Source organism: Bombina bombina, chromosome 5 (genome assembly GCF_027579735.1).
Source record: "Bombina bombina isolate aBomBom1 chromosome 5, aBomBom1.pri, whole genome shotgun sequence".
NCBI lineage: Eukaryota > Metazoa > Chordata > Amphibia > Anura > Bombinatoridae > Bombina > Bombina bombina.
Genome location: NC_069503.1, coordinates 72,409,883 through 72,428,660, shown reverse-complemented (window position 1 = coordinate 72,428,660; position 18,778 = coordinate 72,409,883). Strand labels below are relative to the sequence as shown.

At 40.8% G+C, this 18,778-nt stretch overlaps 1 protein-coding gene across 1 annotated transcript in view; it reads left to right on the top strand.

Annotated features, from left to right (window-relative positions):
- LOC128661325 (uncharacterized) overlaps positions 1–15,124 on the top strand; it is a 100,678-nt gene extending 85,554 nt beyond the window's left edge. Inside the window, exon 5 of the mRNA XM_053715594.1 lies at positions 13,162–15,124. Within this exon, the coding sequence (XP_053571569.1) occupies positions 13,162–14,847 (1,686 nt within the window). The 3' untranslated portion in view covers positions 14,848–15,124. The remainder of the gene's footprint in view (positions 1–13,161) is intronic.
- Positions 15,125–18,778: the final 3,654 nt, after the last annotated feature.

Below are 18,778 nucleotides of genomic sequence, written 5' to 3'. Positions count from 1 at the left end.
TGGACAGAATCAATGCTCTCAAATTGGCTAATTCTTTCACCCTAGACGCCACTTTGCAATTGGCTAGGTTAGCGGCTAAGAATTCTGGGTTTGCTATTGTGGCGCGCAGAGCGTTTTGGTTGAAATCTTGGTCGGCTGACGCGTCTTCCAAGAACAAGCTACTAAACATTCCTTTCAAGGGGAAAACGCTGTTTGGCCCTGACTTGAAAGAGATTATTTCGGATATCACTGGGGGTAAGGGCCACGCCCTTCCTCAGGATCGGCCTTTCAAGGCGAAAAATAGACCCAATTTTCGTCCCTTTCGTAAAAACGGACCAGCCCAAAGTGCTACGTCCTCTAAGCAAGAGGGTAATACTTCTCGAGCCAAGCCAGCTTGGAGACCAATGCAAGGCTGGAACAAGGGAAAGCAGGCCAAGAAGCCTGCCACTGCTACCAAGACAGCATGAAATATTGGCCCCCGATCCGGGACCGGATCTGGTGGGGGGCAGACTCTCTCTCTTCGCTCAGGCTTGGGCAAGAGATGTTCTGGATCCTTGGGCGCTAGAAATAGTCTCCCAGGGTTATCTTCTGGAATTCAAGGGACTTCCCCCAAGGGGGAGGTTCCACAGGTCTCAGTTGTCTTCAGACCACATAAAAAGACAGGCGTTCTTACATTGTGTAGAAGACCTGTTAAAAATGGGAGTGATTCATCCTGTTCCACTAAAGAGAACAAGGGATGGGGTTCTACTCCAATCTGTTCATAGTTCCCAAAAAAGAGGGAACGTTCAGACCAATCTTAGATCTCAAGATCTTAAACAAGTTTCTCAAGGTTCCATCTTTCAAGATGGAAACCATTCGAACTATTCTTCCTTCCATCCAGGAGGGTCAATTCATGACCACGGTGGATTTAAAGGATGCGTATCTACATATTCCTATCCACAAGGAACATCATCGGTTCCTAAGGTTCGCATTCCTGGACAAGCATTACCAGTTCGTGGCGCTTCCTTTCGGATTAGCCACTGCTCCAAGGATTTTCACAAAGGTACTAGGGCTCCCTTCTAGCTGTGCTAAGACCAAGGGGCATTGCAGTAGTACCTTACCTGGACGACATTCTGATTCAAGCGTCGTCCCTTCCTCAAGCAAAGGCTCACACGGACATTGTCCTGGCCTTTCTCAGATCTCACGGCTGGAAAGTGAACGTGGAAAAGAGTTCTCTATCTCCAGTCAACAAGGGTTCCCTTCTTGGGAACAATAATAGACTCCTTAGAAATGAGGATCTTTCTGACAGAGGCCAGAAAAACAAAACTTCTAGACTCTTGTCGGATACTTCATTCCGTTCCTCTTCCTTCCATAGCGCAGTGCATGGAAGTGCTAGGGTTGATGGTAGCGGCAATGGACATAGTTCCTTTTGCGCGCATTCATCTAAGACCAGTACAACTGTGCATGCGCAGTCAGTGGAATGGGGACTATACAGACTTGTCTCCGAGGATACAAGTAAATCAGAGGACCAGAGACTCACTCCGTTGGTGGCTGTCCCTGGACAACCTGTCACAAGGGATGACCTTCCGCAGACCAGAGTGGGTCATTGTCACGACCGACGCCAGTCTGATGGGCTGGGGCGCGGTCTGGGGATCCCTGAAAGCTCAGGGTCTTTGGTCTCGGGAAGAATCTCTTCTACCGATAAATATTCTGGAACTGAGAGCGATATTCAATGCTCTCAAGGCTTGGCCTCAGCTAGCGAGGACCAAGTTCATACGGTTTCAATCAGACAACATGACGACTGTTGCGTACATCAACCATCAGGGGGGAACAAGGAGTTCCCTAGGCGATGGAAGAAGTGACCAAAATCATTCTATGGGCGGAGTCTCACTCCTGCCACCTGTCTGCTATCCACATCCCAGGAGTGGAAAATTGGGAAGCGGATTTTCTGAGTCGTCAGACATTGCATCCGGGGGAGTGGGAACTCCATCCGGAAATCTTTGCCCAAGTCACTCAACTGTGGGGCATTCCAGACATGGATCTGATGGCCTCTCGTCAGAACTTCAAAGTTCCTTGCTACGGGTCCAGATCCAGGGATCCCAAGGCGGCTCTAGTGGATGCACTAGTAGCACCTTGGACCTTCAAACTAGCTTATGTATTCCCGCCGTTTCCTCTCATCCCCAGGCTGGTAGCCAGGATCAATCAGGAAAGGGCGTCGGTGATCTTGATAGCTCCTGCGTGGCCACGCAGGACTTGGTATGCAGATCTGGTGAATATGTCATCGGCTCCACCTTTGAAGCTACCTTTGAGACGAGACCTTCTTGTTCAAGGGTCCGTTCGAACATCCGAATCTGGTTTCACTCCAGCTGACTGCTTGGAGATTGAACGCTTGATCTTATCGAAGCGAGGGTTCTCAGATTCTGTTATCGATACTCTTGTTCAGGCCAGAAAGCCTGTAACTAGAAAGATTTACCACAAAATTTGGAAAAAATATATCTGTTGGTGTGAATCTAAAGGATTCCCTTGGGACAAGGTTAAGATTCCTAGATTCTATCCTTCCTTCAAGAAGGATTGGAAAAAGGATTATCTGCAAGTTCCCTGAAGGGACAGATTTCTGCCTTGTCGGTATTACTTCACAAAAAGCTGGCAGCTGTGCCAGATGTTCAAGCCTTTGTTCAGGCTCTGGTTAGAATCAAGCCTGTTTACAAACCTTTGACTCCTCCTTGGAGTCTCAACTTAGTTCTTTCAGTTCTTCAGGGGGTTCCGTTTGAACCCTTACATTCCGTTGATATTAAGTTATTATCTTGGAAAGTTTTGTTTTTAGGTTGCGATTTCTTCTGCTAGAAGAGTCTCAGAATTATCTGCTCTGCAGTGTTCTCCTCCTTATCTGGTGTTCCATGCAGATAAGGTGGTTTTACGTACTAAACCTGGTTTTCTTCCAAAAGTTGTTTCTAACAATAACATTAACCAGGAGATTATCGTACCTTCTCTGTGTCCGAAACCAGTTTCGAAGAAGGAACGTTTGTTGCACAATTTGGATGTTGTTCGCGCTCTAAAATTCTATTTAGATGCTACAAAGGATTTTAGACAAACATCTTCCTTGTTTGTTGTTTATTCCGGTAAAAGGAGAGGTCAAAAAGCAACTTCTACCTCTCTCTCTTTTTGGATTAAAAGCATCATCAGATTGGCTTACGAGACTGCCGGACGGCAGCCTCCCGAAAGAATCACAGCTCATTCCACTAGGGCTGTGGCTTCCACATGGGCCTTCAAGAACGAGGCTTCTGTTGATCAGATATGTAGGGCAGCGACTTGGTCTTCACTGCACACTTTTACCAAATTTTACAAGTTTGATACTTTTGCTTCTTCTGAGGCTATTTTTGGGAGAAAGGTTTTGCAAGCCGTGGTGCCTTCCATCTAGGTGACCTGATTTGCTCCCTCCCTTCATCCGTGTCCTAAAGCTTTGGTATTGGTTCCCACAAGTAAGGATGACGCCGTGGACCGGACACACCTATGTTGGAGAAAACAGAATTTATGTTTACCTGATAAATTTCTTTCTCCAACGGTGTGTCCGGTCCACGGCCCGCCCTGGTTTTTTAATCAGGTCTGATAATTTATTTTCTTTAACTACAGTCACCACGGTATCCATATGGTTTCTCCTATGCAAATATTCCTCCTTAACGTCGGTCGAATGACTGGGGTAGGCGGAGCCTAGGAGGGATCATGTGACCAGCTTTGCTGGGCTCTTTGCCATTTCCTGTTGGGGAAGAGAATATCCCACAAGTAAGGATGACGCCGTGGACCGGACACACCGTTGGAGAAAGTAATTTATCAGGTAAACATAAATTCTGTTTTTATAAAGATATGAGTCTGTTATTGGCTGATAGCTGTCACATGGTACAGGTGCAGAACTACATTTATCAGAATACAATCTGTTGCTCTTTTAAAAATCATAGTAAGTTTTATTGCATTGTATTTTTATTATGCATCTGTGGTTTTGTAATTCTATATTTTATGGTTCTTTTAAATGGACTGAATTTACTGAAAGAACATCTCATATTATCTCTCTATGTAAACACACATTCTTTATTTCTTTCATGTAATTGGCAAGAGTCCATGAGCTAGTGACATATGGGATATAAAATCCTACCAGGAGGAGCAAAGTTTCCCAAACCTCAAAGTGCCTATAAATACACCCCTCACCACACCCACAATTCATTTTTACACTCTTTGCCTCCGGTGGAGGTGGTGAAGTAAGTTTGTGCTTAGATTTCTACGTTGACATGCGCTTCTCAGCTTTGTTGAAGCACGATTCCTCTCAGAGTACAGCGAATGTCAGAGGGACGTTGAGAGTATTACCTATTGAATTCAGTGATTTTCCTAACGGGGGTCTATTTCAATAGGTTCTCTGTTATCGGTCGTAGAGATTCATCTCCTACCTCCCTTTTCAGATCGACGATATACTCTCATATTCCATTACCTCTACTGATAACTGTTTTAGTACTGGTTTGGCTATCTGCTATATGTAGATGGGTGTCTTTTTTGGTAAGTATATTTTTAATTACTTAAGACACCTCAGCTATGGTTGGGCACTTTATGCTTTTAATATAAAGTTTTAAATATATGTATTGTACTTCTATTTGCCTTGAGTCAGGTTCATGTATTTCCTTTTTTGCAGATTGACAGTTTCATATTTGGTAAAAGTATAATATTTTAAATATTTTTTCTTACCTGGGTTTGTCTTTTTTCAATTGACTACTTTAAATTGCGGGCTGAATTAGGCTCGCAGGTGCGCAAAATGCATTATTTTATTGCGTCATTTTTGGCGCGGGAAGGCAAGTTTGTTGACGCAAGTTCGTCACTTCCGGCGTAATAGTTAACGCTAGGTTGTTACACACGGTTGCGTCACTAGTGACGCATGGGTGTCATTTCCGGATGTGTCTTGGCACCAAAAAAGTTCTTTCTCACGTTGTGCGTCATTTTTGGCGCCAACATTTTTATTTATTCCCCATTTTGCTGTTTGCCTCTTGCTTTCTTAATCAGAGGGCTATGCCTTTGCTTTCCCATTCCTGAAACTGTCATATAAGGAAATTGATAATTTTGCTTTATATGTTGTTTTTTTCTATTACATTCTGCAAGATGTCTCAATCTGATCCTGCCTCAGAAGTTTCTACTGGAAAAATGCTGCCTGACATCAAGTCTTCCAAAGCTAAGTGTATCTGCTGTAAGATTGTGGAGATTATATCTCCTAGTGTCATTTGTAATACCTGTCATGATAAATTGTTACATGCAGATAATGTTTCCATAAGTATTAATACATTGCCAGTTGCAGTTTCTTCAACCTCTAATGTACATGATATACCTGTAAATTTTAAAGAGTTTGTTTCTGACTCTATTTTGAAGGCTTTATCTGCATTTCCGCCTTCTAATAAACGTAAAAGGTCTTTTAAAACTTCTCATAAAGTTGATGAAGTTTCTGATGACCAACAAAATAATGAATTATCCTCTTCTGATGAGGATCTATCTGATACAGAAGATCCTCCTTCAGATATTGACGCTGAAAAATCTTCTTATTTATTTAAAATGGAATATATGCGCTCTTTATTAAAGGAAGTATTAATTACTTTGGATATTGAGATAACTAGTCCTCTTGATACCAAATCTAGTAAACATTTGAATTCTGTTTTTAAACCTCCTGTAGTTACTCCAGAGGTTTTTCCTATTCCTGATGCTATTTCTGATTTGATTTCTAAGGAATGGAATAAGCCGGGTACTCCTTTTAATCCCTCTGCAAGGTTTAAGAAATTGTATCCTTTATCAACTGTTTCTATAGAGTTCTGGGAAAAGATCCCCAAAGTTGATGGGGCTATTTCTACTCTTGCCAAACGAACTACTATTCCTATGGAAGATAGTACTTCTTTTAAAGATCCTTTAGATAGGAAGCTTGAATCCTTTCTAAGGAAAGCTTATTTGTATTCAGGTCATCTTCTTAGACTTGCAATTACTTTGGCTGATGTTGCAGCTGCTTCAATTTTTTGGTTGGAGAATTTAGTGCAACAAGAGTTGGATCCAGACGTATATAGCATTGTTAGTTTATTAAAACATGCTAATCATTTTATTTGTGATGCTATTTTTGATATCATCAAAATTGATGTAAGATCCATGTCTTTAGCTATTTTAGCCAGAAGAGCTTTGTGGCTTAAATCGTGGAATGCTGATATTACTTCTAAGTCTAGATTGCTATCTCTCTCTTTTCAAGGGAATTATTTATTTGGTTCTCAGTTGGATTCTATTATTTCAACTGTTACTGGGGGAAAGGAGTTTTTTTTGCCTCAGGATAGAAAGCCTAAGGGTAAATCTAAAGCTTCTAATCGTTTTTGTTTCTTTCGTCAGAATAAGGAACAAAAATCTAATCCTTCCCCCAAGGAATCTGTTTCCAATTGGAAGCCTTCAGCAACTTGGAATAAATCCAAGTCTTTTAAGAAACCGAAATCAGCTGGTGGGGGCAGATTAAAGTTTTTCAAGGATGTTTGGGCAAATTCAGTCCAAAATCAGTGGATTTAGAACATTGTCTCTCAAGGTTAGAGAATAGGATTCAGAGTAAGACCTCCTGTGAGAAGATTTTTTCTCTCACGCATCCCAGTAAATCCAGTAAAAGCTCAGGCTTTTCTGAAGTGTGTTTCAGACCTGGAAGTTTCAGGGGTGATCATACCAGTTCCTTTTCAGGAACAGGGTCTGGGGTTTTATTCAAATCTATTCATTGTTCCAAAGAAAAAAATTAATTCAGACCAGTTCTGGATCTAAAAATTTTGAATCGTTATGTAAGACTACCAACTTTCAAGATGGTGACTATAAGGACTATTCTGCCTTTTGTTCAGCAAGGACACTATATGTCTACAATAGAATTGCAGGATGCTTACCTTCATATTCCAATTCATCCAGATCATTACCAGTTCCAGAGATTCTCTTTTCTAGACAAGCATTTCCAATTTGTTGCTCTTCCATTTGGCTTAGCAACAGCTCCAAGAATCTTTTCAAAGGTTCTAGGTGCCCTACTCTCTGTAATCAGAGAACAGGGTATTGTGGTGCTTCCTTATTTGGACAATATCTTGGTACTAGCTCAGTCTTTACGTTCTGGAGAATCTCACATGAATCAACTAGTGTTGTTTCTTCAAAAACATGGTTGGAGGATCAATTTACCAAAGAGTTTCTTGATTCCTCAGACAAGGGTCACCTTTTTAGGTTTCCAGATAGATTCAGTGTCCATGACTCTGTTTCTAACAGACAAGAGACATTTGAAATTGATTGCAGCATGTCAGAACCTTCAGTCTCTGTCATTCCCTTCAGTGGCTTTGTACATGGAAGTTTTAGGCCTCATGACTGCAGCATCGGACGCGATTCCTTTTGCTCGTTTTCACATGAGACCTCTCCAGCTTTGTATGCTGAATCAATGGTGCCGCGATTATACAAAGATATCACAATTAATATCCTTAAATCCCAAAGTTCAACACTCTCTCTTAGCGCTGCGGAATCTGTTGGCGCTCTACAAATAACCTTTTATAATAATAATAATAATAATAATAATAATAATAATCTTTGACGTGGTGGTTAAATCACCAAAGTTTAGTTCAAGGGGCATCTTTTGTTTGGCCAACCTGGACTGTGATCACAACAGATGCAAGTCTTTTAGGTTGGGGAGCTGTTTGGGGTTCTCTGACTGCACAAGGGGTTTGGAAATCTCAAGAGGCGAGATTACCAATCAATATTTTAGAACTCTGTGCAATTTTCAGAGATCTTCAGTTTTGGCCTCTGTTAAAGAGAGAGTCGTTCATTTGTTTTCAGTCAGACAATATCACAACGGTGGCATATGTCAATCATCAGGATGGGACTCACAGTCCACAAGCTATGAAAGAAGTATCTCGGATACTTGTTTGGGTGGAATCCAGCTCCTGTCTAATCTCTGTGGTTCATATCCCAGGTATAGACAATTGGGAGGCGGATTATCTCAGCCGTCACACTTTACATCCAGGGGAGTGGTCTCTCCATCCAGATGTGTTTCTTCAGATTGTCCAGATGTGGGGTCTTCCAGAAATAGATCTGATGGCCTCTCATCTAAACAAGAAACTTCCCAGATACCTGTCGAGGTCCAGGGATGTTCATGCGGAAGCAGTGGATGCGCTAACCATTCCATGGAATTATCATCCTGCTTATATCTTTCCGCCTCTAGTTCTTCTTCCAAGAGTGATTTCCAAAATCATGCAGGAACAATCGTTTGTGTTGCTGGTGGCTCCAGCATGACCACACAGGTTTTGGTATTCGGATCTGGTACGGAGGTTCAGTTGCCAACCTTGGCCACTTCCGTTAAGGCCGGACCTACTGTCTCAAGGTCCATTTTTCCATCAGGATCTCAAATCATTAAATTTGAAGGTATGGAAATTGAACGCCTAGTTCTACGTCATAGAGGTTTCTCTGACTCAGTGATTAATACCATGTTACAAGCTCGTAAATACAGGGAGTGCAGAATTATTAGGCAAATGAGTATTTTGACCACATCATCCTCTTTATGCATGTTGTCTTACTCCAAGCTGTATAGGCTCGAAAGCCTACTACCAATTAAGCATATTAGGTGATGTGCATCTCTGTAATGAGAAGGGATGTGGTCTAATGACATCAACACCCTATATCAGGTGTGCATAATTATTAGGCAACTTCCTTTCCTTTGGCAAAATGGGTCAAAAGAAGGACTTGACAGGCTCAGAAAAGTAAAAAATAGTGAGATATCTTGCAGAGGGATGCAGCACTCTTAAAATTGCAAAGCTTCTGAAGCGTGATCATCGAACAATCAAGCGTTTCATTCAAAATAGTCAACAGGGTCGCAAGAAGCGTGTGGAAAAACCAAGGCGCAAAATAACTGCCCATGAACTGAGAAAAGTCAAGCGTGCAGCTGCCAAGATGCCACTTGCCACCAGTTTGGCCATATTTCAGAGCTGCAACATCACTGGAGTGCCCAAAAGCACAAGGTGTGCAATACTCAGAGACATGGCCAAGGTAAGAAAGGCTGAAAGACGACCACCACTGAACAAGACACACAAGCTGAAACGTCAAGACTGGGCCAAGAAATATCTCAAGACTGATTTTTCTAAGGTTTTATGGACTGATGAAATGAGAGTGAGTCTTGATGGGCCAGATGGATGGGCCCGTGGCTGGATTGGTAAAGGGCAGAGAGCTTCAGTCCGACTCAGACGCCAGCAAGGTGGAGGTGGAGTACTGGTTTGGGCTGGTATCATCAAAGATGAGCTTGTGGGGCCTTTTCGGGTTGAGGATGGAGTCAAGCTCAACTCCCAGTCCTACTGCCAGTTTCTGGAAGACACCTTCTTCAAGCAGTGGTACAGGAAGAAGTCTGCATCCTTCAAGAAAAACATGATTTTCATGCAGGACAATGCTCCATCACACGCGTCCAAGTACTCCACAGCGTGGCTGGCAAGAAAGGGTATAAAAGAAGAAAATCTAATGACATGGCCTCCTTGTTCACCTGATCTGAACCCCATTGAGAACCTGTGGTCCATCATCAAATGTGAGATTTACAAGGAGGGAAAACAGTACACCTCTCTGAACAGTGTCTCGGAGGCTGTGGTTGCTGCTGCACGCAATGTTGATGGTGAACAGATCAAAACACTGACAGAATCCATGGATGGCAGGCTTTTGAGTGTCCTTGCAAAGAAAGGTGGCTATATTGGTCACTGATTTGTTTTTGTTTTGTTTTTGAATGTCAGAAATGTATATTTGGGTATGTTGAGATGTTATATTGGTTTCACTGGTAAAAATAAATAATTGAAATGGGTATATATTTGTTTTTTGTTAAGTTGCCTAATAATTATGCACAGTAATAGTCACCTGCACACACAGATATCCCCCTAAAATAGCTAAAACTAAAAACAAACTAAAAACTACTTCCAAAAATATTCAGCTTTGATATAATGAGTTTTTTGGGTTCACTGAGAACATGGTTGTTGTTCAATAATAAAATGAATCCTCAAAAATACAACTTGCCTAATAATTCTGCACTCCCTGTATGTTTCTAGAGAGATTTATTATCGAGTGTGGAAGACTTACATTTCATGGTGTTCTTCTCATAATTTTTCATGGCATTCTTTTAGAATTCCAAGAATTTTACAGTTTCTTCAGGATGGTTTCGATAGAGGTTTGTCCGCAAGTTCCTTGAAAGGACAAATTTCGGCTCTTTCAGTCATATTCCACAGAAAGATTGCTAAACTTCCTGATATTCACTGTTTTGTTCAGGCTTTAGTACATATCAAGCCTGTCATTAAATCAATTTCTCCTCATTGGAGTCTCAATTTGGGTTTGAAGGCATTACAGGCTTCTCCATTTGAGCCTATGCATTCTTTGGATATTAAACTACTTTCTTGGAAAGTGTTGTTCCTTCTGGCTATCTCTTTTGCCAGAAGAGTTTCTGAGCTATCTGCTCTTTCTTGTGAATCTCCTTTTCTGATTTTTCATCAGGATAAGGCGGTTTTGCGGACTTCTTTTCAATTTTTGCCTAAAGTTGTGAATTCAAACAACATTAGTAGAGAAATTGTTGTCCCTTCCTTATGTCCTAACCCAAAGAATTCTTTGGAAAGATCCTTACATTCTTTGGATGTGGTAAGAGCTTTAAAATATTATTTTGAAGCTACTAAAGATTTCAGAAAGACTTCTAGTCTATTTGTCTTATTTTCTGGTCCTAGGAAAGGTCAGAAAGCTTCTGCTATTTCCTTGGATTCTTGATTAAAGTTTTTGATTCATCAAGCTTATTTTGAGTCGGGTAAAACTCCGCCTCAGAGACTTACAGCTCATTCTACTAGATCAGTCTCCACTTCGTGGGTTTTTAAGAATGAAGCTTCAGTTGCTCAGATTTGCAAAGCAGCAACTTGGTCTTCTTTGTATACATTTACTAAATTCTACTGTTTTGATGTATTTGCTTCTTCAGAAGCAGTTTTTGGTAGAAAAGTTCTTCAGGCAGCTGTTTCAGTTTGATTCTTCTGCTAATGTTTTTAAGTTTTTCTTATCATTAAAGAATAAACTTATTATTTGGGTTGTGGATTATTTTTTCAGCAAAAATTAGCTGTATTTTATTTTTTATCCCTCCCTCTCTAGTGACTCTTGCGTGGAGCTCCACATCTTGGGTATTGAATATCCCATACGTCACTAGCTCATGGACTCTTGCCAATTACATGAAAGAAAACATAATTTATGTAAGAACTTACCTGATAAATTTCATTTCTTTCATATTGGCAAGAGTCCATGAGGCCCACCCCTTTTTTATGGTGGTTAAGATTTTTTTGTAAAAAGCACAATTATTCCAAATTCCTTTGTTGATGCTTCCTACTCCTTCTTATCACCCCACTTCTTGGCTATTCATTAAAACTGAATTGTGGGTGTGGTGAGGGGTGTATTTATAGGCACTTTGAGGTTTGGGAAACTTTGCCCCTCCTGGTACAATTGTATATCCCATACGTCACTAGCTTATGGACTATTGCCAATATGAAAGAAATGAATTTATCAGGTAAGTTCTTACATAAATTATGTTTTTCTTAACTCTATCCAAGATAACAATTGAAATGAACATTTTAGTGCCTATCTCTCCCACACGCCATTGCAGTGTGATTTAAGTAAACTCAGTATTGACCAAGAGAAGTTAAAGGACTGGGGGTGGAGCACATGACAAAATGTCTGACAGTGAGAATTAGTAGGAAGTACAATACTAATACTGCAGTATCCAATGTAACTTATATTTAAACAACTGATATTTAACATTTCTTTCAGGAGAAAATATTGTTTCATATAAATGATAGAAAACAAAGATTATAATATATTTGTAAAGTTGTGATATGGCCCCACTTAAATAGATTTTCTACCATTATCTTGTATAGATCTGGGGAGATTCATATTTAAGGGGCAATTATAACACCCACAGAGCTAACTGTACTAAATGCTTGTGCTGAATCAATAGCACATATGTAATAACCTAAACAGCTGATCTGTATCACATAAATTGTTATGTGTGCCTTTAATTATACCATACGTACAGTTAATCAGAACCATTATTTATTATTATCTGTCTAAACCATTTAATATACTTTTTACAGACATGGCCAGAGCACTGAGAGATATCAGGTATTGATGTAACTGGAGTGAATAAGGGAACCTTCTTCCTGAGCACAGACATTGGAGCCTGTTATCAGCATGAACTCATATGTGTTAGGTGAGTACAATAGATATTATGCTGACTTTAATTACTTGGAAAATAGAATAGATCACTCATTAAACAAATATAAACTATTATATTTATATGTGCGTCTTTAAGTACATTTGTGTCAGTGACGTTATAAAGAAGGAGCAACCCCCATTAGGCTGAGGAGGAGGGTAAAAAATACTACTCCCCCCTCTGTCCTTTTAGACAGACCATGTCCAACAACTGCCTAAAGTTACCCCTTGACCTGGTTCATTACTTAGAACACTGGCAACTCCATTTTCCCCTGCCCTGTCCTCGCTCATGGAACACCCATAACTGCACTTATGCCTATCTTGTTCCCATGTGTGGAACACCCACAACTTCCCCAGTGTTCCCCACCTCAGAACCACTGCTGATTTGTGTGCTTAATTTTACAGTGAGTATTATTAAACTAATAAAGTTTTTGGCTGTTTATAGAAATAGAACAACCACAGCCGAAAGCTAAAGATTATCATAAGGTCACTGCTTCTTACCCTCTCAAAACATCTCACACTGATTATGAGTCTGTGATGATTAATGTATCATGTTCTCACCCAACTGGTTGTGCATGAGCCGGGCAGGGCTGTATGTGCAGTTGCTTGTGCAATGTTAAATGAGGATGGTGGATGCCACCCCTCTTGCCCAGAATACAGATGTACTTGTTCCCTGGCTGAGAACATTATCCACACGCACCTAGTTTAATGCGGCCCTATAACTTGTTTTCATCAGTAATCAGTAATTTAGGTTACTATGATGTAGTAATGTTTACATTCTATGTCATCCTTATTTAATTTGTGATTTACAGGTAAAAACATTTAAAAATACAAAACAGAATACATTTTTTTGAGTATAACAAAATGTTTTTATTGAGATGGATTATATTATAAAGAATAAACATTCTTATTTTTCTTTATTACATTTATTTTTATTTAGACAAACACATGAATAGTTCATATCCATCCTTTACTCCAGGAAGCCTCAGAATGATACCACAAAATCCAATAGTCTCAGACACCAATGGCTATTCACAAACATTGGGGATAGCACAGCAGATATTTAAAGAAGATGGTGAATTGGCAGGAACTTGGAAGCAATCATTATGTACAGAGTGTAATTTAGTCATCAAACAAGAGGACAACATTTATGACTTATCTAGTGGAATTATTATTTCAGAGGATAAACCACACATATTTACTGAGTTTTCAGAACATATTAAAGAAGAGAAAAGTCTACAGTCTAGCCAAATGATTCATACAAAGGAGAATCCTTTCAAATCTACAGAAAGTGAGAAAAGCTTTAGATTGAAGTCTAATTTGCTAGAACACCACAAAATTCACACAGGTGAGAAACCACACACATGTACTGAGTGTGGCAAATGTTTTACACAAGATCATCTGAAAACTCGTAAAAAGATTCACTCAGTAGAAAAGCCTTTCACATGTAAAGAGTGTGGAAAAAGATTTACAGAAAAGAGTTATCTGAAAACTCATGAAAGGATTCACACAGGAGAAAAACCTTTCACATGTACAGAGTGTGGAACATGTTTTACAGAAAAGAGTCATCTGAAAAGTCACAAAAGTAGTCACACAGGGGAAAAGCTTTTCACGTGTACAGAGTGTGGAAAATGTTTTACAGAAAAGAGTAGTCTGAAAAAGCATGAAATGATTCACACAGGGGAAAAGCCTTTTACATGTACAGAGTGTGGAAAATGTTTTACAGAAAAGAGTAGTCTGAAAAAGCATGAAATGATTCACACAGGAGAAATGACTTTCACATGTACCGAGTGTGGAAAAAGTTTTACAGAAAAGAGTAGTCTGGAAACTCATGAAAGGAGTCACACAGGAGAAAAGCTTTTCGCATGTACAGAGTGTGGAAAAAGTTTTACAGAAAAGAGTGATCTGAAAAAGTATGAAAGGATTCACACAGGAGAAAAGCCTTTCACATGTACAGAGTGTGGGAAAAGTTTTACACAAAAGAGTGATCTGAAAAGTCACATAAGGATTCACACAGGGGAAAAGCCTTTCACATGTACAGAGTGTGGGAAAAGTTTTACACATATTAGTAATCTGAAAAACCATGAAAGGTTTCACACAGGGGAAAAGCCTTTCACATGTACAGAGTGTGGAAAATGTTTTACAGTAAAGAGTAGTCTGAAAAAGCATGAAAGGATTCACACAGGAGAAAAGCCTTTCACATGTACAGAGTGTGGAAAATGTTTTACAGTAAAGAGTGTTCTGGAAAAGCATGAAAGGATTCACACAGGAGAAAAGCCTTTCACATGTAAAGAGTGTGGAAAAAGATTTACACAAAAGAGTGATCTGAAAAGTCACATAAGGATTCACACAGGGGAAAAGCCTTTCACATGTACAGAGTGTGGGAAAAGTTTTACAGAAAAGAGTAGTCTGAAAAAGCATGAAAGGATTCACACAGGAGAAAAGCCTTTCACATGTACAGAGTGTGGAAAAAGTTTTACAGAAAAGAGTAGTCTGAAAAAGCATGAAAGGATTCACACAGGAGAAAAGCCTTTCACATGTACAGAGTGTGGGAAAAGTTTTACACATATGAGTAATCTGAAAAACCATGAAAGGATTCACAAGGGAAGAAACCTTTCACATGTTTAGAAAGTGGAAAAAATATTTTTATTGAAATCAATTATTATAAAACACCAAATATAGTTTTTTTTAATATTTCTGTTTATTTTCCAATTACATAATATCATTTTCATCACACAGGACATCTATTATAACAATAATTTAAACAGAAAAAAGTGTCCCAGGCAGTGGAGGCTCCTCCATATGTGCACTGTCACACGTGAACCCCCAGCCAGGGGCAAGGAGGGAAAAAAAATGAGAAAAAAAGTTACAAAATTTTTTGAATAAAATATATTTATTTATATTATTTTTTATTTTATTATATTATTTTATTGACACAGACACACTTATTTATTATTAAAAATAACAAGCCTTAACTAACTTAACTTGCAAGTGCAGCTCTGAGGAGTAGGATGCAGCAGGAGGCAGGAGCTAGGACCGGGTGACACTCTCAGTGACTCAGAGCGCACAACAGTATTTTGCTCTGAGCTGAGCCTGAGACACTGACTGACAAGTCGCTGACGTGATGTCACAGTCCTGTCCACAGCACCACCTCATCTGGGTTAGCCACTCCTTTCCTCAGGCTGCTGTGCACTGTCTCTGCCAGACTGCCACCCCCATCCGATCGCACGTGCGATAAGAGAGAGCCCTATGCCTGCACAGTGATCTCTATGCATTCACTGTGCAGACGTAGCTCCTCCCCAGCCTCCATGCCTATAGAGGCTTAATCGCACAGGCTAAACTGTGCAACTTGGTTTCAGCCTGTGCTCTGTCTCCTCCCCCAGCCTCTGTGATTGGCTCTGATAGGCTGCACGCTGCACGTGATGGCCCCCACGAGGCTCCTCCCGGCTCAACGGCATGAAAATCTCATTGTGGAGATAGCCGTTGAGCTGAGAGGAGCCTTTTACAGAGAGCTCTGTGTTCAACTGTGTTGTGCCTTGTGGTAGTGTTATTACCCAAAAAAAATTCTAAATGCATTGCTGCTGCAGCAGTGCAACGTTAGGGTAGGGTATTGTGTTTAGTACTGCAATCTGCAGAGAGATAGATAAGGGGCAGAAGGGGGCCAGGCGGGGAGGAAGATTGTCTTGTGGTGGCCTGTCTTAGTGGGCAAATCATTTTTTTGGCTGCAGCCCTGCAGCTTATAATATAATTATATATTAGTTGTTGAAGTTGACACTGACAGTGTTGAACTTGAGCAGACAGAGTCTTAGTCTAGAACAGTACTAGATTGTGTGTAAAAAAAATAATAATTGTATTTTCTACTTTTTAAATTAGTCAACAGATACAGTCTGAGATAGATTAGTATTTATGTAGTAGGAGGACTACTGGACTTATAGGGAGTTCTTTAAACAATTTGCATTTGCTTTAAGTGGAGTAATTTGGGAATAATATATATATATTTTTTTAAAACAATTTGCTTTATTAATTTCTTATTCTTTCTGACTGAGAGAGGGCCTGGGCCAGCAGTCCGTTGACAGCTGTCACGTCTGCTTACTATTTAAAAAATTAAGTATTTTAGCAGATTAATTAATTTGCAGATTGCAATTAGAAGTTTTTCACAAAAAGTTTTTCTCTTGTAAAGGTGTATCCAGTCCACGGGTTCATCCATTACTTGTGGGATATTCTCCTTCCCAACAGGAAGCTGCAAGAGGACACCCACAGGAGAGCTGTCTATATAGCTCCTCCCCTAACTGCCACCCCCAGTCATTCTCTTGCAGCTCTCGACAAGTCATTCTCTTGCAGCTCTCGACAAGACTGCCACCCCCAGTCATTCTCTTGCAGCTCTCGACAAGAGATGTGGTGACTTAGTGTAGTTTTTACCTTCAAAATGCACTGACCTTTCTATAAGTTATAAAGACCATATTATGGCTTTTACAGATTTATCACCTGAGGTTTCTGAGACTGACAAAAGGGAGGTTATGCCATCTAGCTCTCCCCACGTGTCAGAACCTATAACTCCCACTCAAGGGACGCCAAGTACATCTTGCGCGTCCAATGCGTTTACCTTACAAGACATGGCGGCAGTTATGAATCATACCCTCACAGAGGTATTGTCCAAACTGCCAGGGTTACAAGGAAAGCAAGACAGCTATGGGGCTAGAACAAATACAGAGCTCTCTGACGCTTTAGTAGCTATGTCTGATATACCCTCACAATGTGCAGAAGTTGAAGCAGGACAGCTTCTATCTGTGGGTGACTTCGCTGATTCAGGGAAGACGTTACTTCAGTCTGACTCTGAAATGACAGCATTTAAATTTAAGCTTGAACACCTCCGCGTGTTGCTCAGGGAGGTTTTAGATGACTGTGACACCATTGTAGTCCCAGAGAAATTGTGTAAAATAGACAAATACTTTGCAGTGCCTGTTTACACTGACGTTTTTCCAATCCCTAAGAGGTTTTCAGAAATTATTACTAAGGAATGGGATAGACCAGGTGTACCGTTCTCTCCCCTTCCTGCTTTTAAAAAGATGTTTCCTATAGATGCCGCTACACAGGACTTGTGGCAGACGGTCCCTAAGGTGGAGGGAGCAGTCTTTACCCTAGCTAAGCGTACAACTATTCCTGTCGAGGACAGTTGTGCTTTCCTAGATCCTATGGATAAAAAATTAGAGGGTTTCCTTAAGAAAATCTTTATACAACAAGGCTTTATTCTCCAGCCTCTTGCATGCATTGCCCCAGTCACTGCTGCAGCGGCTGTCTGGTTCGAGTCTCTGGAGGAGGCTCTACAGGAAGAGACCCCATTGGATGATATCCTTGACAGGCTTAAAGCTCTTAAGTTAGCCAATTCATTTATTTCTGACGCCGTTTTTCATTTAACCAAGCTAACGGCTAAAAATTCAGGTTTTGCCATTCAGACGCATAAGGCGCTATGGCTTAAATCCTGGTCAGCTGACGTTACTTCAAAGTCTAAACTTCTCAATATCCCCTTCAAAGGGCAGACCCTATTTGGGCCTGGACTGAAGGAGATCATTTCTGATATTACTGGAGGAAAAGGCCACGCCCTTCCCCAGGATAGGTCCAACAAGTTAAGGACCAAACAGACTAATTTTCGTTCCTGGCGCAGCTTCATCTTCCTCTTCTACAAAACAAGAGGGAAATTTTGCCCAGTCCAAGCCAGTCTGGAGACCTAACCAGGCTTGGAACAAGGGGAAACAGGCCAAAAAGCCTGCTGCTGCCTCTAAGACAGCATGAAGGAGTAGCCCCCGATCCGGGACCGGATCTAGTGGGGGGCAGACTTTCTCTCTTCGCCCAGGCTTGGGCAAGAGACATCCAGGATCCCTGGGCTCTGGAGATTGTTTCCCAGGGATATCTTCTGGATTTCAAAGCTTCATCTCCAAAGGGGAGATTTCATCTCTCACAATTATCTGCAAACCAGATAAAGAGAGAGGCATTCTTACATTGCGTTCAAGACTTACTAGTTATGGGAGTGATCCACCCAGTTCCAAAGGAGGAACAGGGGCAGGGCTTCTATTCAAATCTGTTTATAGTTCCCAAGAAAGAGGGATCTTTCAGACCTATCTTGGATCTCAAGATCCTAAACAAATTTCTCAGGGTCCCATCCTTCAAGATGGAGACTATTCGAACCATCCTACCTATGATCCAGGAGGGTCAATATATGACTACCGTGGATTTAAAGGATGCTTATCTACATATTCCGATACACAGGGATCATCATCAGTTCCTCAGGTTCGCCTTCCTAGTTTGTGGCTCTTCCCTTCGGGTTAGCCACGGCACCAAGGTTCTAGGGTCCATTCTGGCGGTTCTAAGACCGTGGGGTATAACAGTGGCCCCTTACCTAGACGACATCCTGATACAGGCGTCAACTTTTCAAATTGCCAGGTCCCATACGGACATTGTTCTGGCATTCCTGAGGTCTCACGGGTGGAAGGTGAACGAAAGAAAGAGTTCGCTCTCCCCTCTCACAAGAGTTTCCTTCCTAGGAACTCTGATAGATTCAGTA